This window comes from Sciurus vulgaris, assembly GCF_902686455.1.
Source record: "Sciurus vulgaris genome assembly, chromosome: 2".
Taxonomy (NCBI): Eukaryota; Metazoa; Chordata; class Mammalia; order Rodentia; family Sciuridae; genus Sciurus; species Sciurus vulgaris.
The window spans coordinates 169,466,987-169,486,186 of record NC_136462.1 but is presented as its reverse complement, the minus strand read 5'-3'; the positions used below and the strand labels follow the sequence as shown (position 1 = coordinate 169,486,186).

General features: G+C 38.1%; 1 protein-coding gene across 13 annotated transcripts in view; it reads left to right on the top strand.

Annotated features, from left to right (window-relative positions):
* The window catches only part of PLCB4 (phospholipase C beta 4), a 389,153-nt gene that overhangs the window by 283,545 nt on the left and 86,408 nt on the right, over positions 1–19,200 (top strand). For all 13 annotated transcript variants that reach the window (XM_079129403.1, XM_079129411.1, XM_079129408.1 and 10 more), the window contains 5 exons: positions 1,632–1,685; positions 7,607–7,688; positions 8,573–8,673; positions 9,309–9,366; positions 16,550–16,658. In XM_079129403.1, coding sequence (XP_078985529.1) covers positions 1,632–1,685; positions 7,607–7,688; positions 8,573–8,673; positions 9,309–9,366; positions 16,550–16,658 — 404 coding nt within the window. The remainder of the gene's footprint in view (positions 1–1,631; positions 1,686–7,606; positions 7,689–8,572; positions 8,674–9,308; positions 9,367–16,549; positions 16,659–19,200) is intronic.

Here is a 19,200-nt window from a genome sequence, read left to right as displayed (position 1 = left end):
TGATTCTGTGACTCATCATCCCTGTTTGGCAGTGGGTAAACAGGCCAGTCCTAGGGCACTCTTGGTCTTTACCTCCTGGTCATACCACAGGTATGGATCTAGGCTATGGACCCCAGCGTTGCCAATTCAGGCAATTTCTCAGTTTCATTTTTCCCATGTGGGAATCAAAATTACCATGTAGGTGAAATTGGAAAGCATCTAGCCCAGTATCTGGCTTCATCATTTCTCCTGCAATACTAGTTATTTGAATTTTATACTATTTCTCCAACTTTCTCTCCATCATCATAGTGGAAGGAACTTATTTAGTTTTGTAAAGTCCTATTTGCTGTGGAGCAGCTTTTTCTTTTCTTTACAGTGACTCTGGCATATTTTTTAAATTTTTTTTCTCTTTTTTTCTGTCATATTTTCTTAAGAGAAACTTAATGGAAATTTTAGTCTTGTGACTTTGGGTACTGATAGTCCCAAAGGATCAAAGACTTTGGAAGGCTTACTGATACAGTGACCCAGATATTCATATCCAGACACCAAATTTGATGGCATTCTGTCCAGATGCCTTTGTGGAGCTGGTCTTCACCCACCTACCAGCAGCTCAGACCTGTTGACTTCTCCAGAAAATTGCTCTCTGCTAAATAGAAGCCTCCATGCCTGATAATGATGCTTCCTTCTCCTCTGTGAAGGAAGAAGGATGAAACAGGAAACAGAAGACCATTCCCGTGCCGCCAAGGCCAGTGCACATCACAGGAGATCAGGATAAAGCTCCAGCTGAGACCACAGCTTTGCTTAACCATCTTCCCTGCCCAATCTGCTTCCCTCACTCCCTTTTCCTACAAACGTCTTCTGAAGAAGTAGTCACTTGTTCTTCCAAGAAACTTGACCTAAAACAGAAACTTAACCAAGTCCTGATGTTCTGTAGATGGTTAGGCTCTTATTAACTGAAAACAGTGAGAATGGGAATCATAAACTAAGAACAATCCTAGCTCTAAAATATAAATAAATGTTCTGGATCCCCATGCAGCCCATGAGCATAGGGAGAACATGGAGTTACCCACCATTATGATTACCTTCTCTTACTATTAAAGGTTAATGAAGGGTGGACCCTTGATCTATGTTGTAGCACTGGGATCTGGGAGTGGTGGGTCATCATGGGTCCTCAGGAAGGCTGACTGGCATCACTGTATATTTTCGTTTCCTATCACCTTGGTATATTAATAAAGAACAAAAACTAAGTATGAGAACAATCACAAATAAGTACTGGTAGTGTTTGTTGCTCAATGTAAGCAACCAAATGTTTGGTTCATCTAGGTTTGCCAGATGAAACATTGGATCGTCAGCTAAATGAATTTCGGATAAGTAACAGATAATGTTTTACTATGTGTTCCAAGTATTATACTTATATAGGGCATACTTATGCTAAAATACTATGCTACCTATCTGGAACTCAAATTTACCTGAAGATACTATATTTTTATCTACTAAGTCTGACAGCCCCAATTCATCCCATACTACATAATTATGTAAGACTTGTGGAATAGATGTTTTTGTTGGAATAAGCTTGTTTTAAAGTTCTTAATTGGATTGAGGCTGTTCCTTCTAATAAACTCTAAAACAATGTTGTTGCTGTTGTTTTCCAGCTGGATGAAATTGGCATTTATGACCAACACAACTGGTAAAATTCCAGTTAGGAGGTAAGTTATTCTTGGCCAAGCTCCATGATACCAAACTAAAGGCAGAGCTCTCTGCAAGTATTGTGTGTTAATTGCCTCTAAGACATTTCTGGAAACTTAGTTTGAATCATTTTGTCAAGTGCTGTGTTCAGACTATAAAAATCATGTGTGAAAGTGAAGTTGTATTTTTACTCAGAACAGGTAGAATTGATTCTGATAAAGAATATTGGGAAATGTAGTGTTATTTTTTAAAATCTTGAGATAGTGAGTTTTAGGATTAAAATTTCTTTTATCAGTTTACCTGAGCAACCATCAGTTAATTGAAGTTTATTCCATGCACCTACTATAGCAGCAGTGTATGGACTGTCTTGGAAGCATGCTGCCTCTAGACATTTCATTTTTGCTTTGCTGCTCAGGGGTACTGTCTTAGTTCAGGCTGCTGTAACAAGGTACCACAGGCTGGATGGCTAACAAGCAACACAAGTTTATTTCTCATAGTTTTGGAGGCTGGAAGTCTTAAGATCAGGGTGCCAGCCTGGGCCAGTTCTGGTGAGGGCCTTTTTCCAGGCTGAAGATTGCTGTCCTCTGGCTGTGCCTTTGCACTGTGATAAGAGGGGTAGAGATCTCTCTGAGGTCCCTTGAATCAGTGCACTAATTCTGTTTATGAGGGCTCCGCCCTCATGGTCTAATCACTTCCCAAAGCTTCACCCCCGGATACCATTACACTGGTATTAGATTAGGATTAGGTTAAGATTTGAAACCACATACACCAAAGATCTGCCATATCCTTTCCAACCCTCCCCAGGTTAACAGTGACAAAGGAAAACACATTCAGGTGCAGTCAAAAAGGAAGAGGACACTAGCCAGCCACATCCTCTTTCATAGTTTTGTGCTGATACATTTCACCCTCTGAGGATTCCCTGTGCATCCCTTTTTTGTGCTGATTTTCTTCCAGGATTTGGGGTTTGTTAATGATGTATATAGTTGAAAGTTCTTGGAATGATAGTGATGGGAATTCTTTTTTTTTTTTTTTTTTTTTTTACTGGGGTTTGAATCCAGGATCACTTAACCACTGAGTTACATCTCCCAGCCCTTTTTTTTTTTTTTTTTTTTTTTTTTGAGACAGGGTCTCACAAAGTTACTAAAGCTGACCTTGAGCTTGTAATCCTTCTGCCTCTGCCTCCCAGGGCTGGGGATTACACATTTGTGCCACCACATCTAGCACTGATGGGAATTCTTTACCAAACTGGATCATTTTGTTTGGTGTTTTTATAAGCATTCATAAAAATTCCAGAAGACAGACTGGGCCCCAGAGCACCAACTATCCACACAACACCAGAAGGGCATTTGGACTCATGAACCTAAACCCACAACCTGCATCAAACACAGGATCCCCAGAAACCAACCCGTGCTTCCAGGATTCTCCAGACTCAGGTTCATGTTGAGGTCTTCTCTGGACATCAGTTTGGCAAAGAAACAAACTAATAAATAGCAAAAAATTCCACCCAGTAGTTCTGGGTCTTAGAACTGATTTATCCTTCACAGATAAGGCAAATAGGTCACCAAGTACATAGCATTTGAGTGGACCCTGGTCAGCAGTGGCATTTCCAGTTGTTCTTTTCCACCCTCCCTGTCTAGGTGCTTTGTTCTGCTCTGAAGCTTCCATTCTGCATCCCTGCACGTATATCTCCATGCCCCGGATTACTCTTGTCAATGTGAACAGAAGTCGTCATTTTTCTTAATTCCATATGTTATAAGAATCCTGAACTTAAGTATCAGTGAGACATTGCTGAGATATTTATGAGCAAATCGGAAACAGAAATCACGAAGACCTGGACAGTGTATGAGAGCTTACAGGCTCTCAGACCTCATGCAATTGTTGTGGTCTTTACAAATATATATATACATATATATATATTTATAAACATATATATATATATTTATAAACATCTTATATATACACATTTAAGATCTCTGGTTTTTATTTAATAACTTGGTGAGAAGTGGATTTTAGAATTTTTATTTAAAACAGGCTTCTTAGCACCCTTGACTGATAGTTGAGAGCAAAGATGCTCTACACCACCCCTTATTTTATTTAAAACCCCTTTGTTCAGTTAAGCTATAGCAGAACAATTATTTTAATGTATCCTTACATCCTACAGCTATTGCTGTGTAGAGATTACAGATTTATTTAAAATCAATATTGAAGTAATATGCCCAAACTTTAGGGAGCACAGATAGCAATGTGATGAACAGAAATGTCAGTTGAATCTGTTTGTCACGCCTTTCTATCCTTTCTTTTCTTCCAAGATAAGATTCAGGAAATGGACAAAATGGAAGCACATAGATTGTGATCAAGCACTTCTAACTAGCACTTCTGATTTCATTTGTATGAATGCTACCAATCAAACTATGGTTATAAGCTAAGCTTAGAAGCCTCTTCTGATTTCATTGATCTTTATCCAGCACATTCACGGACAAAGCTGTTACCACCTTTTTGGTAGGAATAACCTAGATTTTTTGCATCTTCTTTTACTTTCTTCAGCATGGACCCTTTAATGCTTGCTAGTACTAACAAGTGTTTGACATGAGACATCTGTGATCTGGGGGCAGTTTTTTAGAGCTGATGGAGAATTGATACCATGCCAACCAAGAGCAGATAACTCTCTCCTGGTAGATGAGCTGCCAAGGGTTTGGTGGAAATTGTTCTGAATGTTTTAATGGATATGAAGCATAAACACTTTAAAAATGTCATTTCATCACTATCATTTTCGAGTTTAAAAAATGGAAACTGTTAATGTAGTGTACATCATGTTCATCTGTTAAAAAGGATCTGGCTTCATTGCCATTACATAGTTTGAGAATAGCCCCTGTTCTTCAGGATTAAACCAAAAATGTAATATCCAGGAAATTGCAGGAATGACAAATGAAGAAGTCTCACTCCTTGCCTCCCTCTTCCCTTTTCTTTTTACATACGTAAACTTACACAGGCTGCCCTTCTCTTTTCATTTCCTCTCCCACTTGGACCAAAGCTTTGAAAATAGCTCTTTTCCTGTTTTCCATCACTTGTAACCTGGAGCGGGGTTCTGTGGCTAGAGAGTTGAGTAATGGGAAGCAAGACAGTGGTTGTGGGCAATGGCTGGAGGAGGTCCTGAGGGGGACAATTGTAGAAAAGGAGCCAAGAATCTCAGGCATGTGGTGGTAGCAGCCCAGTCCCGTGTCACCCATAAATGTCCTGGGTTGATCCTGTAGGGCAGTGCCCCATTGCTTCACTACAAGAATCTTCTGTGACTGTGTCAGAAGATGGTTTTAAAATCATTGGATACATTGCAGACCTTGTGTAGGCTCCTTAAGTTTCTAGGATTGTTGCTCTCTTAGCCACTTGCAAGGTCCCCTGAACTATGGAATTTAACCAGAACTGTAATAGGACTGGACACAACAAAAGTGTATTTGCTTTTTAACATTCCTTTTTGGGGAAGGGGATAGTTTATTTTGATTCAACAAAATCTCATTGAGTGCCTGTTAGCGTGCAGCACTGAACTGAACTCTTTGAGCATGAGGCTATATGTATAATATATAAGGAGCTGCATAAATCAAAGTCCCTTTGTAAACAACTATACACATACTACATTTCCTTGAAATAACTCCATAATATCTAAAATGACCCCAGCCTGAATTTAGTGTGTTTCTCTCAAGAACCCTGTTAAAGGGCATCTTTTGAGAAACCCAAAGAATTCACCTTCAGTCCATAACCCCTGGTCCCAGTGTGAATGGGAACTGAAGAATGATTCAGAGGGCTAGGGATGCTGCTCATTGGTGAGGTGTTTGCTTAGCATGTGTGAGGCCCTGGGTTTGATCCTTAGCACTGCCAGAAAATAAAAAAAGAATGATTCATAAAAGTGCCTATAATAAAGGAAATAGACACCACTCCTGGAAAATGGTCTATTTGAATTCTTGCTCCCATTTTCTAGCCTGGCTTTGTTTTCTTGTAGAATAAGGTTAGCGAATCTGAGGTAGGATTGCCCAGCCCAAGTACTCTCTTGACAAGGTGGGCCTCAAAGCAGTCCCTCCTGCTGCTTCTCCCACCTCCTTTCTCTCCCACACTCTGGTCCTTTCTTTGCACCTAGCCAAGCACTTGTGAAAAAATTCTACTCCTATACACTTTCCCCTCTCCATAGTATAGATTCTCTTTTACCCTCAAGTCTCAGGCTCCATATTTAATGCATCTATGACCCTGTTGATCAGTTTTCATTGTGTTATATCAGGCTTGTCCAAACCTAATGGAGGCTTGAGTTAGCTGGGACTTCCCTGAGATTACTATGCAAAGATTTTCCTCCTAATTATAGGCACCTGATCCTGCTGTAGATACGTAGTTCTTACATTAACTTAATGTGCTTTTTCTCTTTTTTTAAAGAAAGACACTCTATCTTCCCTCACCCCCCGAATTAGAAAGACTAGATAAATTGCCTCTCACCTGGTTCAATATACGAATTGTATAAACATATTGGACATAAGAAAATTGGAACATAGCACCCTCCGTACTAGAAATCTGTCGAGCAGTTTGTTAAGATCACACACCCATGCTCTACCATGTCTGCAGATTCATAGGCCTCCTTCCACTGAAATATAACAGACTCAAGCACTCTTAAAAATATAGTTCTTGAAGTATTCTTGGACTTTGTATGAAACAATAAGGCTTTGAACGAACACATAATAACTCATTCACCCAAAGTTCCTTCCTCCCAGTTTTGGGGAGTTGTACTCTGCAGTTGAAGTGGTGCTTTTTCCCACTCATGTATAGTAACTGGCTCTCAGTGCTTATATGTAGAACCTGCCTTTCACTTAGTATGAATGCTGCTTACAGTGTAGAACCTGCCTTTCACTTAGTATGAATGCTGGAATGTATGAAAAGGTTGTGCCTGAGACTCTGTTAAAAACCCCTCCGGTGCTCACAATATGTTACAAAGCCACGCTTCACAGGCGAAAGTAAGCTCCATCTTCAAGTCAAAGATGGCTATCTGCACTTAGAGTTTAAATGATGTTGGTAATGTTTAAACATGGTCACATTGGGCTTCCAGCCAGGGAGTGAATGAAGGCTTCTTTGGTGGCTGAGGCTCAACTTAGAACCAAGTGTGGAGCTCCAGAGCACCAAAGCCTTCCCTTGATGGCTTTCATTCTTTGCATCACCTGTGCATTTATATTGAGAATTCTCTTTCCTACTCTTACCAATACCAGGAAATGCACTCATTAGAGTGTTATGCATTTGACTTGCCTTGATGCACCTTGTACTAGTTACAAAGCTATTCAGTAATACCATGGCTCAGGATAGTGGCAAGATTCTGTTGAAACACTGGATCATTACCCCCTCCCCCCGCAACCTATCACTTTCGTAATATCTCTAATTCTTGAAGCAGCTGATATTGCCAAGTGACTCAAGAGTGCTTAGCATGAAATCAAAATCAAAATATATCCAATGAGGTGTTTCAACCATAGTAAATATGAAAAAACAGAACAGCAATCCTAGGCTGGACTGAGTTTTATGGGGCTGTTCTTTCCCTAAGATCCAAATGTTGTCAACATGAGATTTGATTCTACAGCTATTCTCCCATCTACCATATTCCTTTTGCCTAAGAAAATAATTTCTTAGGATCAAAATGTGTCATGTTTTCTCCACCACTGTGTAACCCTCTGGTCTCCCTGGTGTTCACAAGCACCTAAGGGGACCTCTTGTCTTAGAATCACATTGCATCAGTAGCAGAATCAGCTTTGGTGACCAGAGGGACTTAGGAAGAGCTGGTGTGGGGAATGAAAAGCACCCACAAATGAAAAGCAGTTTTAATCTGTTTTTCTTTTCCCCATAGTCCCACCATCCCTAGAATTGCTTAGATATTTGCATCAGAGAAAGCAGAATGAACAGTGACTTTATTTCTCTTCTGCTCCAGTATCACTAGAACCTTTGCATCGGGGAAAACAGAGAAGGTGATCTTTCAAGCACTCAAGGAGTTGGGTCTTCCCAGTGGAAAGGTATTCATTAACGTCACATGTTTCTAAAATCATTTTGTTATTTATGCTCTCATATCTGATGAGCTAGATCATTTCTATTAAACTGGTCTCAATTAGATTCAGTAACATATAGTACCATTAATTTTCTCTTCTCCTCCTTTCCTCTCTCTAAGCATTTTAACCAAAGTTTTGAGAATTTAACTATTTACTTTAGAGTGATTTTTGTCAGGCTATTCTTTACACAATTTATGGAGCTTATTTTAGAGAGGTCCAGTCATACAGTCTCAATTAGGTACAAAGTCTATGTGAATAATTAACTAATAAATTGTTCTTCAAGATGACCTTGCAATACTTTATAAAGCATTCCTCCACAAATCAATCATCTGTGGCTGTGTCCCTTCTGACTGAAGATAATCGAAATTAATTTATGGACTGCAAGAAAAATCTAACCCTGTGTCCACTTTAACAAGTTCTATTTGAAATGCACATTTCAGTGTGGCAAGTAATATGTTCTCCTAAGGAAGCCCCTTTCTGTGGACTTCTGACAATTCACAAAATAAGCATTATTAAATATCAGACTTGATTCACTCAGCGTCCTTTAAGTAAGCACCTACTTTCTTCCTCAAGGAGAGAGAAAGAGAGAGAAAATATTTGTATTTGATCTTTGGGATGTTTCCCAGGGAAACCCTGCTGTAGCCAGATGTTCACACATATAGTCCGTGGGGTCCTAGTAACTATAAGTGCTCACTCTCATACTGTCTGATCTAGCAGGGTGGCTAGGAAGTTGGACTCCTGGCTTCTGGGATGCCAAGTGCTATACTTGGCTTCATGACCTTATAGATCTGTATCCTACTCCAAGAAAAAAAAAAGGTCCTTAATTTGTGACATTCTTTTATTCTTTACAGAACGATGAAATTGAACCTGCTGCCTTTACTTATGAAAAGTTCTATGAACTGACACAAAAAATTTGTCCTCGGACAGATATAGAAGATCTGTTTAAAAAAATGTAAGTTCCAATTATGAGAAAGTGTTGTGTAATTATTATACTTGTTCTTTTAGATTTTTAAAACATTTTTTGCTATAATACTTTAATATAGGATGTTGGTAGTGCTAGGAATATTCTAGTTAGGGTTACATTTTTCACCCCTTAGTTTATCAGTATGCAAGTTCACTCTGAGATTTTAAGAAACTTTGACATAAATTAATTTCAGCACCTGGAATCCCACCCCCCCCCCCACCCCCGGCATTGGCTTTACTAACTACCTACAATTTTAACCTGCTCCTTTAGGTATTAACCCCTTATGTGAACTAACTAGATTCAATTTGGAATATTAATATGTTGTTGAAAAGTTCATTCATTCCAATGATTTCAAATGGATGACTTACATGTTGTTTTGAAATAACATTTTCGGTAATGCTAAAGAATTGCAGACACCTTCTGTGACATAGTGGGAGTGTTTTCTTTCCTTTGTCATTTTGGGTTTTTCCCCCTTACAAACAGTCTCTGGCCATTTTAAGAATTTGCCACTATGACAGGGTTAGACAATAAGTTTAGAATTATCAACAAATGTCAACATGTAAATCGTGCCTACTGTAGCATCGTATACAAAAACTTACTTTTTCTAATAAATTTCTTTTCAGCAATGGAGACAAAACTGATTATTTAACGGTAGACCAATTAGTGAGCTTTCTAAATGAAGTAAGCTTTTTCATACATTAACTCCATAAAGTCTGTGTGCAGTGGCTTGCGTCCCCAGTGTCCTCATTGCATGCCTGTGTCCTCTGCCCATCTTTGCTTTGCTTCTGACCTGCTGATCTTTCCATGATGGCTTTACCAGGTGCAAAAATCAGCTCCTTCCCGGGTGTATATGTGCTTCCTTTATGTTGGCTTTGCACACTGCTTTTTGTTGGTTTCCTGCTGTAATATGAAGCTCTGCTTCTGTGTGTATGTGTGTATTTTGTAATATATTTATTTAATTAAATGTCTATGTGTTTTGCAAGATGATATTTAAGGTTCTTTTTTTTTTCTTGTTGATTTGATTAAATATAAAGAGAATGGATCCAGTTTACCACCCTGTAGTTGGATTTTCCATTGCTAACTTTCTGTCATACCCTTTGCATGGACTGGAAAGCTTTATTTTTGTCTTTTAATGGATTGCATGTAAGAAAAATATGTAGGTTCCCATAGAATATTTTGACAAGAAAAACACTTGAGTTCCTGGGTGAAAATAATCTATTGAGTATTAGGCCAATTGGATTGCTAGTTAAATTTTTACTTTTTATTTTTATAACAAGCTCAGAGCTAATTTTAGAACATGATTCACTTAACCACCAAAACTGGTTGACAAAATTTGCGTAAGCACAAAAGAAAAATATTTTAGGACAAGTAAAGGTCACATTTATTACAACTGAAATGAACTTTTTTTTTTCTTTACATGTACAAAAAATTTTTTCTCTTCAGCAAAACCCATCAAGCCTCTTAGGGAAAAAAAAAATCACTTTTTTTCCCCCAATTCATGAATAATAAGAAGGGTTTGAGTGAGGGATAGGCAGCCTATTTTTGTTACAAATTAATTTAAGTTAATCATCATATTCTATAAAGAAAATCATTAGAAAAGATAGGAATTGGCATGGGAGATAGAGGTTAGTGGTAGGGTTCATGCTTAGGAAGGCCCTATGTTCGATCCTCATCATAAAAAAAGAAAGAAAGAAAGAAGAAGAAGATGGGCTGGGAATGTAGTTCAGAGGCAGAGAGCTTGCCTCCCATGTTTGAGACCTGGAGTTCAATCCCAAGTACCACAAAAAAAAAAAAAAAGAAGAACAAGAAAAGATGGTATCATGCTAGATAGGAAGTATTGCCTTCAGAAAAGACAACAGGCAATCAGTGGCTTCACATTGCCAGAGGTCATCTCTTTTCATTCCTTGTGAAGGTTCAGTGGCTTCCGATTTATAGGGTCACACTTTAGAAACTGTATATCAACCAGTCTGAATGCACTGAGGCAAAAAAGAGAAGGGATTTCATATGCCTGCACGGAGGCCTCTCCATTTAAATCATCCTTTTGGTACAATTCAATATGTATTTTACTTGAAAATGTTTCAAGGTTTTCCACTCCACTGGTTTCTAGTCATGCGAATATTATGTTCAAAATCTTTACCCAAATATGATCCACATTCTTATGTCACAGTCACTCAGAAATTAAATCGTCTTGCTTCATTTCCTGGACCACCCCCCCTTCTTCCTCCTTTTGTGTGTTTTTTTTTTTTTTTTAACTTTCCTCAGCTTCCTCATGCTCTTCGGTTAATTGATCATCTTGAATTTGGTAACATGGGCTGTAATGGGCTTCCTACCAACAAGGGAAGATAGTAGTGAGAAGACAATCTACTGTGTCATCAATTTGTGGTCTCCTAAAATAAGACTTCTTATGTGCTCTGACATGGAATGGAACAGGCACCCAGTCATCTATTAAATAGAGACCTTCCTACACACTTCATGTTCAAATTCAGAAGTAGCCCTGAGGATAGGTGGATAGGTGCAGCCTTCCTTGGCTTGTATCTGATACATTTCCTTTTATGCTTTTATGGGTTTTTTTTTTTTTTTTTTTTTTGGTCTACCCAAATATCACTCTTGCAATTTCTATAAAATTTTACTTAAATTTTTCATTTAAATTTCATGGTTAAAATTTTATCAAAAGTTTTATTTTAAAAATGTTTCCATTTGTATTTAAAATTTTTTAAGTCTTTAATTTTTAAAAAAAATAGATCTGATCCCGCATATTTTTTTGCTTTGACATCAAATTTCTATATTATTAGAAGGTTTTATCTCTACCATGACAGTAGATAATTGTATTCTTCCAGTTTTTATGTTTCTTTCTATTTGGCTTCTCCTTGACAATAAGGTGGTGGCTTGAGCTTTTGAATGGGACTGATGGAATCAGTGCCATTGTAGATTTCTTCAGGTCATTGAAACTGTAAGCCAGTTCAAGAAATTAGAGAACCTTTATTATTAATCCATCTTTCCGCCCCTGATCTCTTCAGTTGCTGTCCCAGTGAATACAACAAGGACTAGAAAAAACTATGAGAGTCTCCTTGAAGAAGTTGTCAAATCCAGAGAACATTTGCCAACACCTCACACTCTTGAGTCCTGCCTTTGCCCCTTCAGTCTCTCCAAAAAGAAAAATAAAACAGAAACTTACCTTTAAGTCAAAAGATTTAATTTTAATGTGGAAGAAAAACATAGTTGTTAACTATGAACATAACTGGGCTGTGTCTCTTTTCAAAACCCATGCCAAAAGGGGACAGAATGCGCTCTCTCAAGAATGAATCTGGCCTTGGAATATAAGGGTCTATGATCCAAAAGACTGTATTGCAACATTTTAAAAATGCCTTAACCATGTAATCTCAATAGGCCAGTGTTCACCATTGCATCGGAAGCCTTGGATCATGCAATAAGACAGGGAAAACTCAGAAACACTGGAAAGTACAAGACTTTAGCCTCTGTGAATGCAGTTGTTGATGGTCCACCTGGGTATCAAAAATAGTTAACCGAAGAACTCATCAAGGTAACTATAGAACCAATGAGGAAAGCAAAAACCCGTAGATACACATGTCTATCAGCAATAACCAACTAGAACAGATAATAGAAATCTCCTTTATGTTAAAAAAACGCTACGTTGACTCCCACACCTTCTTATTCATTCTGTGGAAATTCTGTTCACTGTACTCCCTTGTACCTGCAGGACATGGGAAGGAGAGAAAAAATGATCAGTCATTTACTCTTTAGGTCTCTGTTGGGGTCTATGCCACCTCTTCTCTATCCATGCCATGAACACTCACTAGCCTGTCAGTGGTAGCTTTACATCTGCCTTCTCACCTGCTTCTCAGTATCTCCTTGGTCTTTGCTCCAAAAACATGTAATCTGTGGACCAGCAGTACTGACATCACTGGGAGAGCTAGTTACAAATGCAGAATCTCCAACCCCATCCAGATCTACTAAGTCAGAGTCTGCATATAACTTGATCTCTTCACATTAAAGTTTGTGCAGCACTATAATAGTAGATTACTGGATTCTTCCTTGGAATGCTTAGTATGAGTGAGAAGACTATGGAAATAATGTGTGTGTGTGTGTGTGTGTGTGTAAAATATATATTCTTTCTGATAAAGAATTTAGTCATGAAAATCCATCAATCACATCTAAAATTTTGCCATAGCATGTCTCTAGGTTCCACCCAATAGACAGAGGGAAACTTTCTTTGCCAAATTTATGAAAATAACAAACTGGCATCTAGGAAGGCTGGTGGAAGCACTTCATGGGATTTGCCACATGGTCAGATCTACTGTCAACACAGTTGCCTGTTTGTGGCAGAATTAAAGTCTCTGAACTTCAGTTAGTTTCAACTCCTTTTTCCCTGTTCCCAGTGAGAAACTAAATTGATTTTAGTATTGCCATCATTTTCCTGTTTGACTTCTTACAAAGATAGTAAAAACTAAGAGCAGAATTGAGTGACGCATGGAGGGTAGGAAAGAAAGATCAAAAAGGAAGAGGGGCAACAGGTGGCACATGGCCACCTTAGTCAGGAGTTGGCTTTATTTTCTTTTATTGGTTAGCTTCCCCTGCCTCACACTGTCATATAATCACATTAGGGCTACACTGGATTTTTTTTTTTTTAATTTCTGCATTTGGAAATATATGAGAAAGGTTTCACCATCTGTTTCACAATATCTTATTCTTCAATGCACAGGCAAAGAGAGAAAAGAAAGATGTATTTCATTTTTTGAGCAAGCTTATTCCTTTCTCTTTCTTATATCTTTTTTGAATATTACTTATATCAACATCCATCTCTCCCAATGCTACCTGTTTTGAAGTCAGTCAGTGCCTTTTCTCAAGAAGGACAGAGTAATGGGGACTTGTCCAGTATCTCCTCATTGTCTTGGGCACAATTTTGTGACCTACTTTTGGAAGCTATTTAGAATTTCATTTGTCAAAGCACGGGATACCATGAGGTGAATGTTCTTGGTACATTGTTTACCCGATTGAAAACCAATGGTCCCTCAGAGCTGTGAAGAATCAGCTTCATAGTGCTGTGTCTAAGTTGAACTCTTCTGCAATCTCATTACTCTGAGATTGCCTGGATATCATTTTCTTCTCATTGCATTTTTTACATAAAAATTGTAGTTTTGTGACTCTAAATCTTACCATTTGTTTCCCTGCCTCTGGATTATCCAGATTTTCTTTTAAATGTGATAATTGTAGGGAAAGCAAAAAAATGTGTTATCTGGCAGAATAGATGCAAAGACAAATGCAGTTTCACATTGTCTGCACTGCATGCTGATTTTCACTGTGAATATAATTTTTAGAATAGTGGATTATGAGACATACATTGTAAGACTGAGTTTTCCTGGTTATTGCTTTTGATAGAAGGTCTTAGGTACCTTTTTTTTTTTTTTGGCATGGATATGCAAATGTGCTAAGATGCATATCATTACAGATTAGAGCTTCTTAAATTTGAGTGTATAAGAATCACTGAAAAGCTTATTAAAATATGAATTAGTATATTCCACCCCAGAGAATCAGATTCAGTAGATGGAAGCATGGGGTCTGAGAATCTGCATTTCTAATAGGTTTCCCAGATGCTGGTGACATTGCTGCTGCCATCCACAGTCCACACTTTAAATAACAGTGTAGAATACACACATGTATACATGTATAAATACATTAAGATGTCTGAATTCCCTCTCCTCCTTTCTCCAACTTTATCTCTTCCCTCTCCATAGCTGAATATTCCTTCTTTCTATCACTTTTTTAATTCATATGGATTTGCCCCATCATCTCCATCAGTCCAGAATACTTATCAATGCACATATCTCTTAAGTCAAAAGACTTCATTTTAATCTGGAAGAGAAATACAGTGACCAACTCTAAGTTAACTGCTCTGAAGTCTTAAAAAGGATCTTCCATGCTATTGTTTTATGGGAAGAAGGAGATACCTAGGGAGAGGTTTTTTGGTTTGCTTTTAAAACAGTGCATTCTCACTTGGGGCACAGCTGGTCATTTCCTTGAACAGAGGGCTCTGCTGCATGGTGGCATCATTTTCTAAACAAAGTGCAGCATGCCTTTGCTTGCCTGGCACTCCATGGCCCACCTTAATATTTTTTTCTGTGCACATACCATCATTTTTGTTCTTTGTATTCTCAAGACCCGTTATAAATATAACAGTTTCTGCTTTGGCATTTGCATGGTTGTGAGCTGTTATGAGCTATAATTTCTCAGATTACAACAGAAGCATGCTTCATTGGGATAAACTGCCAAAATATATCAATCCCTTATAATAACACTCTTCACTCAACGGTGGGAGGTGGGAAAATGAGAAAAGGCTAAGACCACCCATGCTTTAGGAAATGCCAAATGTTCCATTGGTCAAAGACATTCATTCTCAGTATAGACTTCTTTCCAAATGATCATCCCAAAACAAATGGGGAAGGGAAATCCATATGAACTTTTAACCATTGCTTTTAAAATACCTTTCCAATGTCTTTCAAAGCCTGTGCATATATTTGGGTAAAGAATTGTTGCTGAGGTCCAACTTATTGAAAAGATCTTGCTCACATCTGCTTATCATTCATTATTCCATGAAAGTTTGCTTTATTTATTTATTCATTCATTCATTTATTTGAGATATGACCAAGGACATGATACAAACCTGTCATCCACAGTAAGGAAGTTTAATGGATCCACTGCCTACACACACACACACACACACACACACACACACACACACACACACACACACATACAGATTGTAGCTAAGTCAGGTAGTAAGGACTTTTCACTGTATCTGTGAAATACGGATGACTTCACTTCAGGAAGCAACTCCAGAAGTATCTTAAGTGTTAATTTGAAAAGGATGATGTCATGTACTTTCTGCCCAGACAATTTTCTCAGGGAAACTGAGTTAAAGTTCAAAGTGAGTCCAGGTGTGGTGGTATGCACCTATAATCCCAGCAACTTGGGAGGCTAAAACAGAAAGATCTTGATTTGTGGCTGAACTGTGAAATTTAGCAAGACCCTGTCTCAAAATAAAAAAATTAAAAAGGCTAGGAATGTAGCTCAGTAATTGAGTGTCCCTGGGTTCAGTCTTCAATACAAAAGAAAAAAAAAAAAGAAGAAAAGAAAAACAATAGCAAGAAAGATGTTTCTGTACTACTGTATTTAAATACAGATTTGATATGGTTTATAACTTATCAATATTCCTTATTCTAACTTTCATTATGACACTTTATTTTGAAAAAATACCAACTTGAGAAAATGAAGTTTTCAGGGTGACCCAAAAGTCTCTTATTGATGTAGAAAGATGTAATGAAAAGGAAATGATGTTTGCCTGCCTAACATTAGGGAGGTTTTTTGGAATTGTTTTGGTTTTGCTTTTGCTTTGGCACTTAAGTTAATATATGATGTTTATTAGAACTGTTTTGGATTTTTTTGCTTTTCTTTTTAGTACTATTTTTAACATTGAATCTTTAACATTATAAAATATTTTGACCTCACATTTTATAGACAGTTGTGCCTAACAAATATGATATGGAAAATAGAAGACAATACATTGGACACACACACTATATTATACAGCCTTCAACTTTTGAAGGGGGAAAAAGCCCCATATTTCCTCTCCCTCCAGTTCAGTGAGAGGAACCAAAAAAGTACTCCCAAATTTGGACTTTTTGAAGTATATTTTAGGAAAAAAGACAGGAAGGCAGTGAAATCCAATCTTTGTCATTATAAACATTAAATTCTAGCTAGATCTGTTTTAGAAATTATATACTTAGAAATGTGAAATGCCTCTAAGGTGAGAAATGTCAACCTAAATGGAGTTATTTTCTCATCATAGCATCAACGAGATCCTCGACTGAATGAAATTTTATTCCCATTTTATGATGTTAAAAGGGCAATGCAGATCATTGAGATGTATGAGCCTGATGAAGATTTGAAGAAAAAAGGTAATAAAAAAATGTTAAAAATAATTTTTTTATTTGAACAAGAAAATATGCAACTTTTAAAACTCTTGGATTTTTAATTAAAGGTATCTATTAATGCTTTGGAGCTCCCTAGACCCGCATATTAGTAACTGACTTTTTTTTCTGCTCTTAAGTTAGTATAAAATACCTTTCTTCAAAGTTAGTTCTTGCTGTCTGAGGTATAACATTAAGTTTATTGACCTATTAAACATAGTGTATTTTCCCCTATATACTTTCTTATACTAGATTTTTTTGTATATTGCTTAAAATATAAGAGTGCCACATACGGTCCCTATTTGCAATCTGTGAAAATGATTTCTGTCTTATAATGTCTGCACCTTCTTTTCCTCTATTTTGTTTTGCCAAGCCAATTAAACTTAACACATGATTTGATGTGCCCTCTCACCCCTCATTTGAGTTCTGGAATAGAAGATATAAACAACAGACATGGAAGTAAATAGGAATTACTTTAGCAAATTGTTGGCATTTCTGGACCTGTGTCCCTTTCAGTGAAATTTTGGAAACAATGTGTTTTCCAAATATTTGTCAAAGGAAAAGCATGGAGAAGAATTTGAAGGTCCTTGCCTTAGCAGAGGGAAGCTGAGGGCGGGAGGAATGATGCTATCTTAACTGAACACCTCTGGCCCCATGTCTCAGTGGACACTGACAGGAGATCCAGGTTTAGGTTCTATCTGTCCCTATGCTCATGAATCTCAGGCCTTCAGTTTCCTCCTCTTCAGAATGGGTTCTTTCTCTTTTATTTTTACTTCCTTACATATGTATGTACGTGTTTATTTCCTTGGTACTGGGGATTGAACCCAGGGGTGCTTTACCACTGAGCAACATTCCCCAGCCCATCTTATTTTTTATTTTGAGACAGACAGGGTCTAGCTAAATTGCTGAACCTAAATTGCGAGGTTAGCCTTGAATTTCCAGTCCTCCTGCCTTAGTGTCCTAAATCGCGGGGATTACAGGCCCACACCACCATGCCCAGTTAAATGGGTTCCTTCTTCTTTGTATCTATCACCTGTGAATGTGACTGAACAGTTTATTTGTTCTTGGGACATATATAGGACCTATTTATAGGTATGTCTGGCCCACCATACCTGATGAAAGGGTTTTTCCTTGGATGTAGTCGTACATTTACAGTTTTTCTAGGGCCACAGATACCTAGTTTTAGTAAGAGTACTTCACTATTTACCTCTCTATCAATATGCTGAATGCCATAATTTATTCCACATTATATATAATTAAAACAGAGGGAGGAGTAACAGTAGAGGTGATGAGATTCATGTCACTATCTCTTTACTATGTGACCTTGGGCAAGGGAATAGCCTCCTGGGCCCCAGTTTCCCTACTTGTAAGATGGTGGGGCTCACATAGTCATTTTCTAGTATTTCTTTTTGATACTGTCATTTTTGCATTTGATATCTTTTTGGAGTTCTTGGGATTGAACCCAGGACTTCACACATACCAAATATGTGCTGTATCACCCTTAGCCTCTACTGTCATTTTTTAAAAAATTGTGGAGGGCTTACTGGGTACCAAGCACTGTGCTAAATGCTGAGAATTCAAAACTGTATAAGAAATGCCTCCTGCCTTGCAGTCAGTTTTGATCTGTTCAAAGGGTAAGCCAAGTGACTCAACAATTCCTTGGCAATGTGAAGAATGTTATGATAGGTGTATGTCTTGGTTATTTCTAAAGTCCTTCCAAGTCCTTGAAGTCTACAGAATTGCCATTCACACCTGGAATAAACGTAGGTAGAGAATCTTTTGTATGTTTTCCACAAGTTGGATGTCAGAGTGAAGGAGCTCAGTGTTCAGACTTGTGCTCCATTTGTACTCACTCCTTGAGTGAGCTCATGCAGGCCAGTGGCTTGAGATTTCTTCCATATGCATTTCATTTCCAAATTAAACTCTCCAGTCCTAACTTCTAACAGAAAATACAGACCAACCACAGAACAGTCCATTTGGATGCTGAGCGGGCATTTCCAATGTGTTCTACACATTGAATCCCTGTCTCCAGGTCTGTTCCTTTCCCTGCCCACAAAATGGTCCCATTGTTCACTCAGTGTCAAGTCAAAGCCCTGGGCATCATCCCGGACTTGGTTAATTCTTTCACATCACATCTGATCCAGTCCCAAAACTGCAAGATCCAGTCTCAACATAAATCACCTGTCACCATCTCCACCCTGCCAGGCTATGCAAGCCCACGTCTTTTCCCTCCAGGCAACCAGTTGACTCCTAACTGGTCTTCCTTTCTACTCAGTGCTATGCTCTACACAGAAGCCAGAGTAAACCTCTTGAAACCAAGTCCAGTGATATTCTGCTTTTCAAAATGTCCCAAAGCTTCCCAACATACCTACAATAAAATCCAAAGCACTTAGGACTGAAGTCCAGCTCATGTAGACTTTGACTACTTCTCCAAACTCATTTCCAGCCACTTTCCTCATAGGTCACTCACTGTATCTTTGCTGTCATTGAATGAACTTGGCACACACACTCCTATATCAAGGTCATTGCA